The following is a 15,198-nucleotide window of genomic DNA, read 5'->3' as shown; positions in this document are numbered from 1 at the left end:
GAAACCCACTGCCTTCACCCGCGTTTCGGGTTTCGAGGCCTATATCCTGGAAACCAGATGGCTAACTCTCCACGATGACCTGAACTGCCTTTTGCGGGACCCCCTCCTTCTTTTCCCTGTTCAGGGAAGTTTTTAATGTTTGACATTTTAATATATTTTAAATCTTTGTTAGAAGCCGCCCAGAGTGACTGGGGAAACCCAGCCAGATGGGCGGGGTACAAATAATAAATTATTATTATTATTATTATTTTTATTTTTATTTTTATTTTTATTTGCTAGGATCCCTCTTAGTCCCAGAATAAAGCAGCTGAGAAAGAAGAAGAAATGGCGCCACCCCGAGCTGCAGCAGCAATGCCCTGCGTGCCCAAGGCTTGTGAGAGTTCGATGAGCCTGGATAGCTCAGTTGGTTAGACCATGGTGCTGATAACGCCAAGGTTGCAGGTTCAATCCCTGTATGGACCAGCTGCATATTCCTGCATTGCAGGGGGTTGGACTAGATGATCCTCAGGGTCCCTTCCAACTCTACAGTGCTATGATTCTGCCATACAAAACCAAACCAAACAACTGGATGCTTTGCCGAATTCTAAAAATCCGCCTGGACACCATTTTTAACACTGAAAAAGAGGATGTGACCTTGGGGGCCAGTCACTGTCTCTCAGCCTTACCTACCTCACAGGGTTGTTGTGGGGATACGATGGGGGAGAGAAGTAGATTTGCTGTCTTAACTCTTTGGAGGAAGAGATGAAGATAAATGGGGTGGATGGGTAGGTAGGTGGGTAGGTAGGAAGACAGGTAGATTCCCCTCCCCTTTCAAATAACTCAATGACACTCTCAGGATAGTCATGGCGGCTCATGGGACCCTCAGAATCAGCCAGCTCAGCAGCGTATTGTGCTAAGTCCCAAAGTGCACTTGGAGCAGCCATGAACTCAGCTAGGTGGCAGTTGACTCCAAAGCCAACTGAAGGCATTCTGGAATTTCCCTGTCCATGCATGGCCCCCATTGTGAGTTCACCAGCCCAAGGTTCTCCAGAACTCCCATTGGCTGATCTTCTGGAGTAGACGAAGATTTCCTGGGCCCCTAAGGCAGTGGCATAGAGAGCCCTAGTGGCTGGCATCTGCCTGCCACCTCCCCCTCAGCTGGCCTCCAGCAGAAGGGTGCCTGGGAGGGATACAGCAGCCCAGGTGCCCTGCAGGCCCTGCGCTGGCTGCAAAAGCAGTGGGGGGGGCAGCACCCAAGCCACTATATCCCTCCCACGCGCCCTCCAACTCACAACGGGGCAGGGTGTCTTGATGCACCCCCCCCAAGGAAAAACAGCCCAGAGCAATGGCCCCCTCGCCCCCCCCTGCTAGGCCCCTGGGTAGGTAGGAAGACAAGTAGGTTCTTCTCACCTTCTAAAGAATTTCATGCTTCAGCTTTCCAGCCCCTGGCTGCACCACTTGTTCATTTCATGCAGGTAATGGAGGGCAAAAAACCCCAAAAGGCAAGTGGCACAGATGCAAATTAGCACAGCCATTATGATGGTGAAAGGTGCCACCCTGATGCCTTCCTCAGAGATACTGCGTGGTTCACAGACCTCAGGATTGTGTGCTGCTGAAGCTGTGTCCCTCCCATGTTGGCTGTAAAGAAGCGTGGGGCTTGTGTCCAAGCTGCTGCATCCCTCCCAGGCACCCTCCACCCGGAGGGCAGCTGAGGGGGAGGCGACAGCTTCACACTGCTTTTTCAGGCAGCGCAGGACCCGCAGAGCACCCAAGCCACCACGTCACTGGAGAGCCAGCCACAGCTAGCCTCAGTGACACTTTGGATGGGGCATGCTGGCGAGTCTGGGAATATCCCCCCACCCAGTTTAGGATATTCCACCATTCTTCAGCAGAGTTTCTTTTCTTTCAGCAATGTTTCTTTTAGCAATTTGTTCACTACAAGTACTGTATATGTCAAAACTTTAATAATAAAGAAAATTGTAACATAACATACTATCTGAAAGAAACTAAAACAGCATCATGAGGCAAGAATGGCAGTTGGCCTGTCCATTTGAACTTAACCGAACACCCGAAAGGAGGGGCCGATTCCAGAGCACAACACATAAGCCCTGCCCACCTGATGCCAGGCATCCTAATAAATGTCACAAATGTTACAATCTCTTCACTGTGCCTAATTTGAATTAATAAAATTTAGTTTAGCACATAACTTCTCAAAACTTTCATTTCAACAAAGGCTTTATTAAAATATCAGCTGTCATTTCCATTGTTGGACGATACTGCATTTCAATAAACCCATTCTGGCTCAAATCTCTTATTGTATAACATTTTAGGTCTATGTGCTTAGTACGTGTATTTACCTTCTCTGACCGCACCAATTTCAGACAACCCTGATTGTCTTCCATAACCTTAATGAGCTTAGAATCTGGCATTCTGAGATCCTCTAAATTAAAAAATGGGTAGGCAAACTAAGGCCTGGGGACCGGATCCGGCCCGCGGACGGTCCGGGAATCAGTGTGTTTTTACATGAGTAGAATATGTCCTTTTATTTAAAATGCATCTCTGGGTTATTTGTGGGGCATAGGAATTCGTTCATTTTCCTCCCAAAAATATAGTCTGGCCGCCCACAGGCTCTGAAGGACAGTGGATCGGTCCCTGCTCTAAGCCATTGTGCTTCTTCACACGTTTCTGAAGCAGAAAAATACTCTGCTGTCAAATGACTTCCACACAAACAAATGGGAACAAATGCACAGTAAAACTCACAGTCTAACCTTTGCATAGCCTTGGGCCAGCAAATTTGGATGAATGCTCAATAAACAGCTCATCTAGAGGAGGCCTTTGTTGCTTTTTCATTCTGCACTGGATTACTTATGCATGAATGGAGCACATGAAATGCAGACTATGTGAGGTGGCTGGAAAGTAACTGCCAAATAAGGTGTTCTGTATACCTGAACGGATACAAAGTTATCATCATAAGAAACTTAGATGAATGCACACGTGCAATTTTGATATAATGAAGTGTTTCAGAAGTGAGTTTTAAGTAGCAGATCTTGCAGCAGGTTGAATAGCATCTGCTAATCAGAAAAAGCTCAACACAGAGATGTAACCAGTCTCAATCACAGAGTTGATTAAAATGTTGACATTTGCTGTACCAAAAGATTGTATTACATTTTTTTAAAGGATTCCACATCCCACAATATGCCTTCAAAGCCATACTTTTTATTCCAGATTTACTACATGCATGATGTTAGTCCACAGTGTAATCCAATTCTTTAAAAAGCACACAGGAAGGTGCCTTATAATAAGCTCAGGCTATTTGTCTACTTAGCCTTCCACAATCTGCCCAGTGTTGTCTGCTTAGGTAACCATTAGGTTCAGTCGTGACCAACTCTGGGGTTGCGGCACTCATCTTGCTTTATTGGCTGAGGGAGCCGGCGTACAGCTTCCGGGTCATGTGGCCAGCATGACAGCCGCTTCTGGCGAACCAGAGCAGCGCACGGAAATGCCGTTTACCTTCCCGCCAGAGCGGTACCTATTTATTTACTTGCACTTTGACGTGCTTTCGAACTGCTAGGTTGGCAGGAGCAGGGACTGAGCAACGGGAGCTCACCCCGTTGCAGGGATTCGAACCGCCCACCTTCTGATCGGCAAGTCCTAGGCTCTGTGGTTTAACCTACAGCGCCACCGCGTTAGCCTTCCCCAATCTAGGTTCCTCCAGATGCTATGCACACAGATGTGCTGTCTGAGGCTAATGGGAGTTGTAGTCCCAGGCTGGCCTTCACTTGGGTCCATAAGAAGTTTCACTTTATAGCCCCCCTTTCAAAAGACACACTGTTGGTTTGCTTTTGGGATTAGAGGTAGACGTGTATTAATTTGACCTGACCCCCTGACCCCATTTTACAACCAGTGCTAGTAACATTCACATTGCAGAACGTGACATTCTGGTAAATCTGCTCTTGCAAATTAAATGAATGAGAATAAATTTCGGCCAGTAAACACAAATCTGACAAACTGAAAGCTGATGCCACAATTTATTGATTAATAGTATTTAAGGTTTTCGCTTGTTTTTTTATTGAGGCTGAAGTTTTAAACGTATTACTTGAGAGTAAGGCCATTTGAACAAACAAGGGACTTGCATCAAAGTAAACCTTAAGAGGCGCATACCTTATGAGATGGTTGTTAAGTAGGAAGGAAGCATTCTCAACTGATTAAGAAACCATAGAGGAACAAGTAAAGGACGTGTATGTCTAGCTGGGTCTTATAATCTTAAACGTCATATGATCCTAACAGAAAAGCAAAGGAATGTAGTTGATATGACAATAATCATTAAAAATTATAAATATAATAATTAAAATTTCTAGAAGGTTTTATGTGTACTGTATTTTGGAGCGGGATGTGGGGACCATATTTTTATTGCACCACGACTTCTGGAACTTCGACGCGGCCGCGAATGCTTAATCAATCGCGGGGGGTTGGCTTTTGCGATGCTCGCGCTCTAACCCAGGACTAGAATCCGGAGCAGCAGCGCGCAGTTGCCAGTGGGACTGCGGGGGTGGCGGCCCGAATGCCTCCCACGCCTCCGGAACAAACCGGAGGCGGAATCCCGGTGGGGCGCGCGGCTTCTTCTTCGCCAAGACTTCCCCTTCTTACTTGCGCGCAAGCAGCTTCGCCTTTGCGCGGACGCCGCTTTCCTCCTCCTGAGACCCACCTCCTGGTGGGATCCGGGCTCTGACGCCAAGGGGCGCAGGATTCCAGCTGCTGCAGTGCCGGGGATGCTGAAAGTAAGAAGCAGCTAAGTAAGAAACGGGGAGGGTTGCCGGTGCGCCCCGGAGCGATGGCGCATGGCGGTGGGGACTGGCAGAACTTGGAGACGCTCCTGCGAAGCAGCCTGCGCGTCCTGCGCGGCAAGTGGGGGCAGCAGCAGCCGGAGAGGCTCCCGAAGAGCGACGATCGCGCTGGGGAAGAGGAGGAGGAAAAGCAGAGGACGACGCCCAGCGCCTTGGAGGCCCTGCCGGTAAGCGCGCCCCCGCCCCCGAGGTCGCCTGGCGCATCCCAGCGAGGCGAACGGCCGCCGCTTCCAGCAGTGTTGCCAAAAGTTCCCCGTTGGAGCTTCCTGTTCGCTCGGCTTCCCATTGGTCCCTTCACGGCCCCGCCCCTTTGACGCCAGGCAGTTGCACTCTTTATTTTATTTTATTTTAATATATTGCTGTGCGCCACCCCCATTCCAGGGGTTCCAGGCACTTACCCAGGGTCCGTGTTTCCTTTTGGCAATGAGGCACAGTTGAAACTCTGGTGTCTTTATGACATATAATTTATTAACTCGTATATACAACCTGAGCATATGATGGAGGGGTTCACAGCATTAACACCCCAAAAGGGGTCTTGTTTCTCCCATAGCTTGCAGCCTTGGATTCCAGCAGAAATCAGGCATGGTTTTTTTCTGCCTTTCCAGCTGACAGCTTTTTCTTCTAGGTCACATCACAGCAGAAGGTGCTCTAAGACTCAGACTTTTGTCCTTCTAACTATCTGAGAGCTGGAGGAGGGGCACAGAGTCCCCTCTCCTTTCTCTCTTGATCGCCCATCACCCAGGCGATTTCCTGGCTTGATGAGCTTTTAACCTCTGCTGGATTCAGGGATTAGAAGTCTGGCACCTAGTTTTAACACCACAAGCCTTGATTAAATTCGAGCACTTGCTGGATCCAGGGATTGAAGAGGTCTGGCACCCACAAACCCATAACACTAAGTTTATTAATTTTTAAGAATACCACCTGCAAAAAGTCAACAAGATGCACTAATTGATTGCATGAAAACAAAAATATATATGTGCCTCCGTCAGGTTGTTTGGGACAAGGCTCCAGGCCATTGCTGGAGCATCTCATAGAAGCACAGAATGGTAAACTTGGAAGGGACTCCCCAAGGTCATTCATAGGCACAAGGAGAAGGGGACGACAGAGGACGAGATGGTTGGATAGTGTTCTCGAAGCTACCAGCATGAGTTTGACCAAACTGCGGGAGGCAGTGGAAGACAGAAGTGCCTGGTGTGCTCTGGTCCATGGGGTCACGAAGAGTCAGACACGACTAAACGACTAAACAACAACAACAAATATATATATATATGAGAATGATAGGGGCTGTTGTTTTATGTTTTTATGCTTCCTAAATGATTCATTCATAAATATTTAAACTTTCCCCCCCCCAGATAGATGTGAAGTTATACATTATGTCCTTCCTCACACCCAAAGATCTGAGTAATTTGGGAATCACCAATCGCTACTGGAGTCTAACAATCCAGGATCCCTTACTATGGCGTTATTTTCTCATCCGCGATCTTCCTTCCTGTCGTTCTATTGATTGGGAGTCAGTCCCTGATGCAAACATATTTAATAAATCCTTTTCTGAACTTCATAATAGTGTCTCATGTGACTACATGGCTGCGTAAGTATCCTCTAAAATTCCACGTAGGTAATGTACATCTTTATAGACATACAAAGTTTTGTGCTGTATGTCTCCAAATCTTCTTTTTAAACAAAAACATAACAGGATTTAAAATAGCATAAATTGATGAACAGCTATAAACATTCAGTAATATTAAAACCTGATTCTACAATTACTCCTCTTTTTGTAAACATTATGTAACATTTGGCATCAATAATACACTTGCCACTAATATATCATTAAATTTTATGCCATCCCAGATTTACTTTGTGTGTTAGCAGATTGCCTTCGACAGTTAGTGTATGCTATCATAGAATCATATTACAGTGGTACCTCGGGTTACAGACGCTTCAGGTTACAGACTCTGCTAACCCAGAAATAGTACCTCAGGTTAAGAACTTTGCTTCAGGATGAGAACAGAAATCGCGCAGCAGCAGCGCGGCAGGAGTGGGAGGCGCCATTAACTAAAGTGGTACCTCAGGTTAAGAACAATTTCAGGTTAAGAACGGACCTCCAGAATGAATTAAGTTCTTAACCCGAGGTACCACTGTACCTCCGTTGTTTACAATACAGCTTTTGCTTAAGGGTTCTTTGTTGGTTCCCTCTTGACCATAGATGGCAATGTTTTGATGGAATAAGGATCCACACTCAGAGAACTGAGTTTGCTATTAGCATATATTCAAAGTGTTGTTTTTAGGCAGTGCTTTTTTTCTAGGAAAAATAGGTGCTGGTACTCACCATGAAATTGTTAACAGTAAGTGTCACAGTAAGTTTGAGTACTTTCAAAGCTAACAAATGTGCACCTAACTCTTCCTTGGAAAGCTCTGAGCAGGTTCTTTTGGGCTCGCAGAATTGTCCCACCTGGTTAGATTCAGCTGTGTTAACAGCGCTGAGCATTTTTTGTTGTTATTTGTGGGACCTTGCAGCTCATGCTGAAAAACTTGTCTTACTCCTTCTAAGGTTTTACAATCAGTTTTCATTATTATGGTGTGTGTGGTTTTTTCCTCTCTGTGTATACACACACACACATTCTATATACACACAGGTACAGAAAGTGTTGCTCCTGGCGTAAAAGATGTCCAAAAACCAGCCAACCCACTTCTGGATCTGTCACTTCCATGTTACAGTCGGTGATCACACAGACAGAGCCTCGCTTTGCAATGTTTGGGCCTGTGTTGGAAGAGCTGGATGACTCTTTGCTGTACAGAATGGCAGTGTGTCCAGAGATTTGGCCGCTGGCTGGTTTTCCTTCTGGACAACTGAATGGTAACATGATTTCTTTATCTTAAGCAAGCAAACAGAAAGGGCAATGGTGAACATTTGAAGCCTCCTTATTCTGAGTGGGATGTTTTCTAACCCAGCTACAGAACATAGTTTAACTGGAGGCAGAGTGGGGCCAGCCCTATCATTAGACAGAAAGAGAAGAAACAGCTTTTCAAAAATATATAGTACTTATCTAGTAGTACTATATTTTTTATGAGGGACAATGAGTCAGTGGCAGAACAGAGGCTCTGTGTATTCCAATAATAATAATAATAGTAATAGTGATGATGATGATGATAATAATAATAATAATAATAATAATAATAATAATAATAATAATAATTTATTATTTCTACCCTGCCCATCTGGCTAGGTTTCCCCAGCCACTCTGGGCGGCTTTCAACAGAACAGTAAAAACAGAATAAAATTTCAAACATTAAAAACTTCCCTAAACTTCCCTTCAGATGTCTTCTAAAAGTCAGATAGTTGTTTATTTCCTTGACATCTGGTGGGAGGGCATTCCACAGGGCGGGCGCCACTACCAAGAAGGCCCTGTAATCTCACTTCTCACAGTGAGGGAACTGCCAGAAGGCCCCGGCGCTGGACCTCAGTGTCCGGGCTGAATGATGGGGGTGGAGACGGTCCTTCATGTATACTGGGCTGACACCGTTTAGGGCTAGCACCAACACTTTGAATTGTGCTTGGAAATGTACTGGGAGCCAATGTAGGTTTTCAGGACTGGTGTTATATGGTCTTGGTGGCCACTCCCAGTCACCAGTCTAGCAGCTGCATTCTGGATTAGTTGCAGTTTCTGGGTCACCTTCAAAGGTGGCCCCACATAGAGCGTGTTGCAGTAGTCCAAGCAGGAGATAACTAGAGCATGTACCACTCTGGCAAGACAGTCTGCAGGCAGGTAGGGTCTCAGCCTGCGTACCAGATGGAGCTGGTAGACAGCTGCCCTGGACACAGAATTGACCTGCACCTCCATGGACAGCAGTGAGTCCAAAATGACTCCCAGGCTGCGCACCTGCTCCTTCAGGGGCATAGTTGCCCCATTCAGGACCAGGGAGTCCCCCCCACCTGCCCGCCCCCTGTCCCCCCAAAACAGTATTTCTGTCTTGTCAGGATTCAACCTCAATCTGTTAGCTGCCATTTATAATCTTCTAAGAACTTAGAAGGATGTGGGATGCGAGTGGCGCTGTGGTCTAAACCACTGAGCCTAGGGCTTGCCGATCGGAAGGTCAGTGGTTCGAATCCCTGCGATGGGGTGAGCTCCCATTGCTTGGACCCAGCTCCTGCCAACCTAGCAGTTTGAAAGCAAGCCAGTGCAAGTAGATAAATAGGTACTGCTCCGGTAGGAAGGTAAACGGTGTTTCCGTGCACTGCTGTGGTTTCGCCAGAAGAGGCTTAGTCATGCTAGCCACATGACCCGGAAAAACTGTCTGCAGACAAAACTTTGACTTCCTCGGCCAGTAAAGCGAGATGAGCGCCGCAACCCCAGAGTCGTTCGCGACTGGACTTAACTGTCAGGGGTCCTTTACCTTTTTAAGAACTTACCAGTTTTAAACAGGTGTCAAATTCTTCACCTTTCTTTTCTTCTTTCTTTGTCTCAAACAGGGATAGAATTAGGAGTCACATATCATTTGAATGGCCAGAAATTCAATATTACACTGTGTACAGAAACCATGTAAGTGTTATCTGAGGTGTTGTTTTTTGCTTGCTTGCTTCCCTACCCCTTCAAGTAACAGTATTCCAACAGGGATAGAATTGTCCCAAAAGAAGAAAATTCTAGATGTCCATCATCATGCCGATGCATATGGGAATTTTCTAATAGTAATAGGATTGATTGAAGAGGAGAGCAAGCCTGTTTCAAGAAGTGCTCATTCTGTGCACGTTTCTTCCAAGGAAACCTTTGGCCACAGTCTGGACATGGCCTCATTTGCTCAGTTCACTCAGGAATTGGGGACTTAAGATTACTAGGAGCCAGAGTAGACCTGTGAATTGTTCATTTGCTTGAACTGCCTGGCCTAGATGTGTACAAAAGACCACACTGTTCTTTCTTAAGGCACTAGTCCTCAACACCTTCAGTTCTGCATAGTTTCTCCCTTCCTTGCTGCACAGTATCTGGGGGAAAAACCAAATGGTTTCTCTCCTCTCTTTCCAGTGAGGAAAGTCTCAGAGAAAAGGAAGAGAACATCAGTCCCGTCAACAAGGTGTTCTCTGCGGAGTCCGGTGTTGATGGGAAAATGCATTACAGTCTGAACAAACATTTAAAAAACGTGTGCAGACTAATGGATGGGTTCATCTATCTTGCATATGCTGACACTCATAAAAGTAAGGACCTTTGCGCCATATGGGACAAAAGGGAATAATTATGTGGCTATACAACCCAGTAGGGTCTAAGAATGGGGGATCTGTTGTATTTTCTATTGTTTTCTGTGTGCATGTGCTTTATACCAACAAAAACCTTTTTAAAATTAAAATAAATAAATGTAAGGGCTTCTGAATGATGCCAACATAGCTTTTAGCGTACAGCTGGTAGAGGGTGGCAAATCCTTTATCTCCCTCACTCTCTTTTTGCAGGACACAAGCGTCAACTTGAATTTGACTGGCTGGCAGCCATGCTTGACCCAGTCCTTGGCCCTACAGATAGGCCTCTGCTTGTCCTGTCCTGCGTTTCCTGTGCTGAGATCAAAAGAATTCCTTGTGTTTATATGGCACATCAGCTGCAGCTGAACCTGCTTGGCATGCGGCCATGGATGGTAGCATTTCCCCCCCTTTCATTTGTTTAAGTATCTGGGATCATGAAACTGATTGACAACAGGCTCTAGAAGCACCATTCCACATTGTGTAATTGAGGCTGCCATCCTGTTCTCAATTATATGGGAGTAATGCCTGTTAAACCAATGGGACTGCCTTCTCAGTATACGTGCATAGAATTTCACTGTAGGTTACAGAACTGGACTATACCTTTGATGCCTTATTCCTTTTTTAAAGGTTGGTCAAATTCATTCTGAATTATGTCTATAGCAGCTCACAGGCCAGATTTGGCCCACAAGGCCATTTTCCCTACACCGGGCTCACCTGCCCTCACCTGACTCCATCAGGAACAGGTAGAGATGCAGCTACCAGCACACAATTGGGAGCCATAAGGTGCACCACCATTGCCAAGAGAAAGCAGGCTTCTAACACTTGCTGAATCAGCAGTGTGAACCCGTTCACCCCACAGGAAATTCACTCATAGAGGCAATGCCTGCAGAAAACAGGCCTTCATCTCTTTGCCAATCAAGCCGAAGCCTCAAGCGCTTTTGTTTTGTGAAAGATACTAACATTTGCTTATTCCTGCATTTCACAGGTTCAGGACACTGAAACTTCCACCTTGGATGGACTGGTAGATGGAATTCAGTGGCTACTGGAACAAATCAAATGTAAAAATGCCCAGTAACCAGGCTTGTTTACATCCGTTCACATATACATTACTTGCCCACTTGGGGCAAGGAGAATGTCACTATGTCCTTGGGTATGAATGGGTGTCAGATGGGCGGGGTATAAATAATAATAAATTATTATTATTATTACACTATGCTGTTTCAAAATTCATAAACAGACTATTCATAAACATACACTATGCTGTTTCAAAATTCATAAACAGAAGACATATAATATGGAGCATGGAGTCACAAACGAATAAGAATCAAATAAATGTTCCATGAATGGTAGGAGTGGTAAGTCAAAGATTACTGAAATGGAGGCAGAATGCCTTTCTACAGTCAATATCCTACAAACATAAGATGATGGGTGCTCCAAACATCGCAATAGGGTGCTCCGAGCACAGCAGCAGACAGTACAGTTCTTCCAGGATAATGAACTGTTTCAGTGATACAGTGGTACCTCTGGTTGTGAACGGGATCCGTTCTGGAGGCCCATTCGCAACATGAAAAGAGCGCAACCCGCAGCGGCGCATCTGCACACGCAAGGGTTGCGATTCGCTGCTTCTGCGCATGCGCGTTACGTCATTTTGCACTTCTGTGCATGCGTGAGCGGTGAAACCCGGAAGTAACCCTTTCTGGTACAGTGGTACCTCGGGTTACATACGCTTCAGGTTACATAAGCTTCAGGTTACAGACTCCGCTAACCCAGAAATAGTACCTCGGGTTAAGAACTTTGCTTCAGGATGAGAACAGAAATCGCACGGCGGCAGTGGGAGGCCCCATTTGCTAAAGTGGTGCTTCAGGTTAAGAACAGTTTCAGGTTAAGAACGGACCTCCGGAACGAATTAAGTACTTAACCCGAGGTACCACTGCACTTCCAGGTTGCTGCGGGACGTAACCTGAAAGAACGTAACATGAAGTGGACATAACATGAGGTATGACTGTAACAGCTAACAATAATATGAAATGAAAACCATTACATTCAAATACAGTCCAGTGAAAGAAATGACAGGCCTGCATGTTAACCAACCAATAATAAATACATACCAAATTAATAGTCCCCAAAGGTACATCAGATGGCCATGGATCAGCTATCACTAAAAAGTGTAGTAAGCTGATAATGAAACAGACTGAAGAGAGTCTTGATAACTTGCTTTCTCCAGGGGAACCTACAAGTCAGCTCCGAACTCTCCTGCCTGTGTCTAGTTGAGGTCTATGTTTAGCCCTAGTCTTTATGACAAGCCCTCTAGACGTACCTCAATCCAACCAGCTTAATCATTCACATATAGCAGCTCCTTTGCCAGTCGAGCTCTTGATTGATGTCAGGAGAACAAGGCTGGGAACATATCTGTTGAAGGCTTTAGAACTGGCAAAAGGTTTTGTGACTGCAGTTATAGTACTGCAATGTGTTCAGCAGATCCAGTGTTTGTTGCAGAGATTGCTGTATTGAGCAAGGCAGGACTGGATCAAGGCATTTTTCTGCCTGAAGCACTTTCCTGCCTTTCCCTGAGAATCCTTAAGGACAATATCACCATGCAGCTTATATATAGAGTGTAACACGTACAGTGTGTTACATGAACAGAGTAGAAGTAATCCTTTGAATATTGTATTACAGTCCAGAAAATCCTGTTCTTGAAGGTTTTATCAGACATGAATTGGCATGTTGGTTGTCAGCTGCTAAGAGGATTCTGGTTATAACAGTGGATTCTGGTTATAACAGTCTTAGCTTCTACTCATCATTTTGTTATGTACTCTTCATGTAGCGATTTCCCCTGCTAATAGTAAAGAAACCAGGGATGATTGGATATGGCTGTTGTCACAGATCACCTGTGACTAGCACTGCAAGAAGCAGAGTGCAGTGGTACCTTGGTTTAAGAACAGCTTAGTTTATGAACAACTTGGATCGAGAACGCTACAAACTCAGAAGTAGGTGTTTTGGTTTGCGAACTTTGCCTTGGAAGAAGAACATGTTTCGCTTCCTGTTGAGTGTGTCCCATTTGTAAATTGAGTCCCCTGCTGCTATGGGAAAGCATGCCTTGGTTTAAGAACGCTTTGGTTTAAGAACGGACTTCCGGAACAAATTAAGTTCATAAACCAAGGTACCACTGTAGTTATATTTATATCCTGGCTGTCATCGAAGGAGCATAAGGCTGTACACATAGTTTTCTCCCCTTTCCTTTATCTTCACAACAAACTTTGTGCTGAGAGATGGCGTCTGACCCATGATCACCCAATTAAGATCACAGCTAAATAGAGTTGTGAATGTGAATCTCCCGTAACCCAGCACTAACCAAATGAAAGGCTGTCCTGGACAATGCAATACAAAATATATGCAACATGGCAGAGACACATTCATGCAACTGGGCACAAAAACATCTTCCATTGTTTTCAGAAAGTGCAGCTTGTAGGGTAGCATATATAATGAATTTAATTTGTTATTTTCCCCATTCTATTGACTTTTGTGCGTATTCTTTGGTTGGAAGGCTGCGTCACAAAACTGGGATCAATAAGAGTTTCAAAGGATAGCTGTGTTTCGGTTCAAGAAGTGCAGATCAGGTAGCTTCTTATTAAAAAACCAAACAAATTCAATTTACTCCTCCTACTCTACTTGGAATCCCTTTTGAGCCATGATTCTCCATGGGTGACCTTGTGTAACTAATGATTTCTTTGCCTAAGCAACCGAATTGGGTGGTGGTAGTTCAAATAAAATGAATTGAACATACACTGTAATTCATCCTTGCAACATGGCAGGAAAAGAAAAGTAGGAATAAAATTAAAATGTGTGCTCCATCCGAGGAGATGAATTCGGGAAAGTTCTCATGACTATTCATTCCTTTAACACCATGTTTTCCTTGGATTGTTTCCAATACTGCTATGACCAAGTTAGTGTTCTAGTGGTTTTGATTAAGGTTTAAGAAAATTAAGACTAGTGTCTGTAATGATTAACTTCTAACAGGTTTAACTTAGTTCCTTCCATCACATTAACTCTGGCAAATTATCCCTGTTCAGCATAAGAAGTTCCAAACTCCAGCTACTGTTCCCTGCAAAATGTATGATTTTTAGTTTGTTTTTGCTGGCCAGTGTTACAATAAAACTCAAAATGGTAGTGGAAAATCCACATCAAACATACTGTACATTCTGGAATGGCAAGGATGGGAGTATGCGTGTTCAGTACAGTAGGCACTTAATTTTTAAAAGGCAAATATGATATCTAATTTAATTTGCACCTGTATGTAGAAAAAGAAAACTAGAAAATTTGATTAATTTGATTTTTTAAAGTAAAAAAATCAGTTCATCATATATATCCCAATTCTTTTTATAACATTATGTATTCATTCTCCATCTCTATAATTTCTATTTTTCTTCCAATGTATTGCATCACTTAATCTCCACTGCCAGCAAACATTAAGAACATAGATGGGTAGATAGGGTATTTCCACGGATAATAAAAAAAACTAGGAAGAAGTTCAAAAATGTTAGAATATAGGATCAAATTTAAAAGCAATATCAGTCTACGAAAGCTGGTCAGACTGCTGAGCAGCACAGAATCAGATGTGTGAGTGGCTAACTATGCAGTCAACTATAAGGAAGATTTTAAATTGATAACCAGGTCCACTGTGTAACAGGCTCAAGGTTCTTATCTTACATTAGCTGGTTGTAATCACAGACTCATAGGACCCTGAGGATCATCCAGTCCAACCCGCTGCAATGCAGGAATATGCAGCTATCCGTTATGGGCATCAAACCTGCAACCTTGGTGTTACCAGCACCACGCTCAAACCAAGTGAGCTATCCCCAGCTTAGGTAAGTCAATATTCATTTCCCCCGTGTTTCAGAGTTACAGTATGCATAATGCCCACCTCCAATCAGCGGCGGAGCAAACTGATCGGGCGACTGGGGTTGCGCGCATGCCCTGCGCCCAGGGGTGGGGCAGGCCAGGGCAGGATGCTCCTTGGGGCCTCCAAATAGTCTGACTGTCTCCTCCCACTCAGCCACCTTACAGCTGGGGGAGGCAGCGGGCGAATTTTTGGGCAGCAGGGAGCCTGTGCGTGCCCAAGCCACTGCGTCACTCCCAGGAGAGACGCATGGGTTG

The 15,198-nt window shown here is 44.8% G+C and overlaps 1 protein-coding gene across 1 annotated transcript; it reads left to right on the top strand.

The window, feature by feature from the left end:
- Nucleotides 1-547: 547 nt before the first annotated feature.
- On the top strand, nt 548-13,913 carry LOC310744632 (F-box only protein 4-like). The gene is made up of 10 exons (XM_083576252.1): nt 548-1,638; nt 1,770-3,337; nt 3,670-4,990; nt 6,176-6,411; nt 7,457-7,677; nt 9,292-9,361; nt 9,839-10,008; nt 10,258-10,436; nt 11,030-11,751; nt 11,987-13,913. The coding sequence occupies exons 3-9, from the start codon at nt 4,811-4,813 to the stop codon at nt 11,117-11,119; spliced, it is 1,146 nt and encodes a 381-aa protein (XP_083432378.1). The 5' UTR covers nt 548-1,638; nt 1,770-3,337; nt 3,670-4,810; the 3' UTR covers nt 11,120-11,751; nt 11,987-13,913.
- Nucleotides 13,914-15,198: the final 1,285 nt, after the last annotated feature.

The sequence above is a fragment of the Podarcis filfolensis genome (assembly GCF_964270895.1).
Source record: "Podarcis filfolensis genome assembly, chromosome: 11".
Classification (NCBI taxonomy): Eukaryota; Metazoa; Chordata; class Lepidosauria; order Squamata; family Lacertidae; genus Podarcis; species Podarcis filfolensis.
The sequence above is the reverse complement of the archived record's forward strand: the minus strand, read 5'-3'. Positions and strand labels throughout refer to the sequence as shown.

Excerpts from the sequence above, each read along its gene's own strand:
- LOC310744632 (XM_083576252.1), top strand. The coding sequence starts at position 4,811 with ATGGCGCATGGCGGTGGGGACTGGCAGAACTTGGAGACGCTCCTGCGA. Across the intron at positions 6,412-7,456 it reads TCATGTGACTACATGGCTGC|GTACAGAAAGTGTTGCTCCT; the intron begins GTAAGTATCCTC and ends ATATACACACAG. Across the intron at positions 10,437-11,029 it reads TTGGCATGCGGCCATGGATG|GTTCAGGACACTGAAACTTC; the intron begins GTAGCATTTCCC and ends TGCATTTCACAG.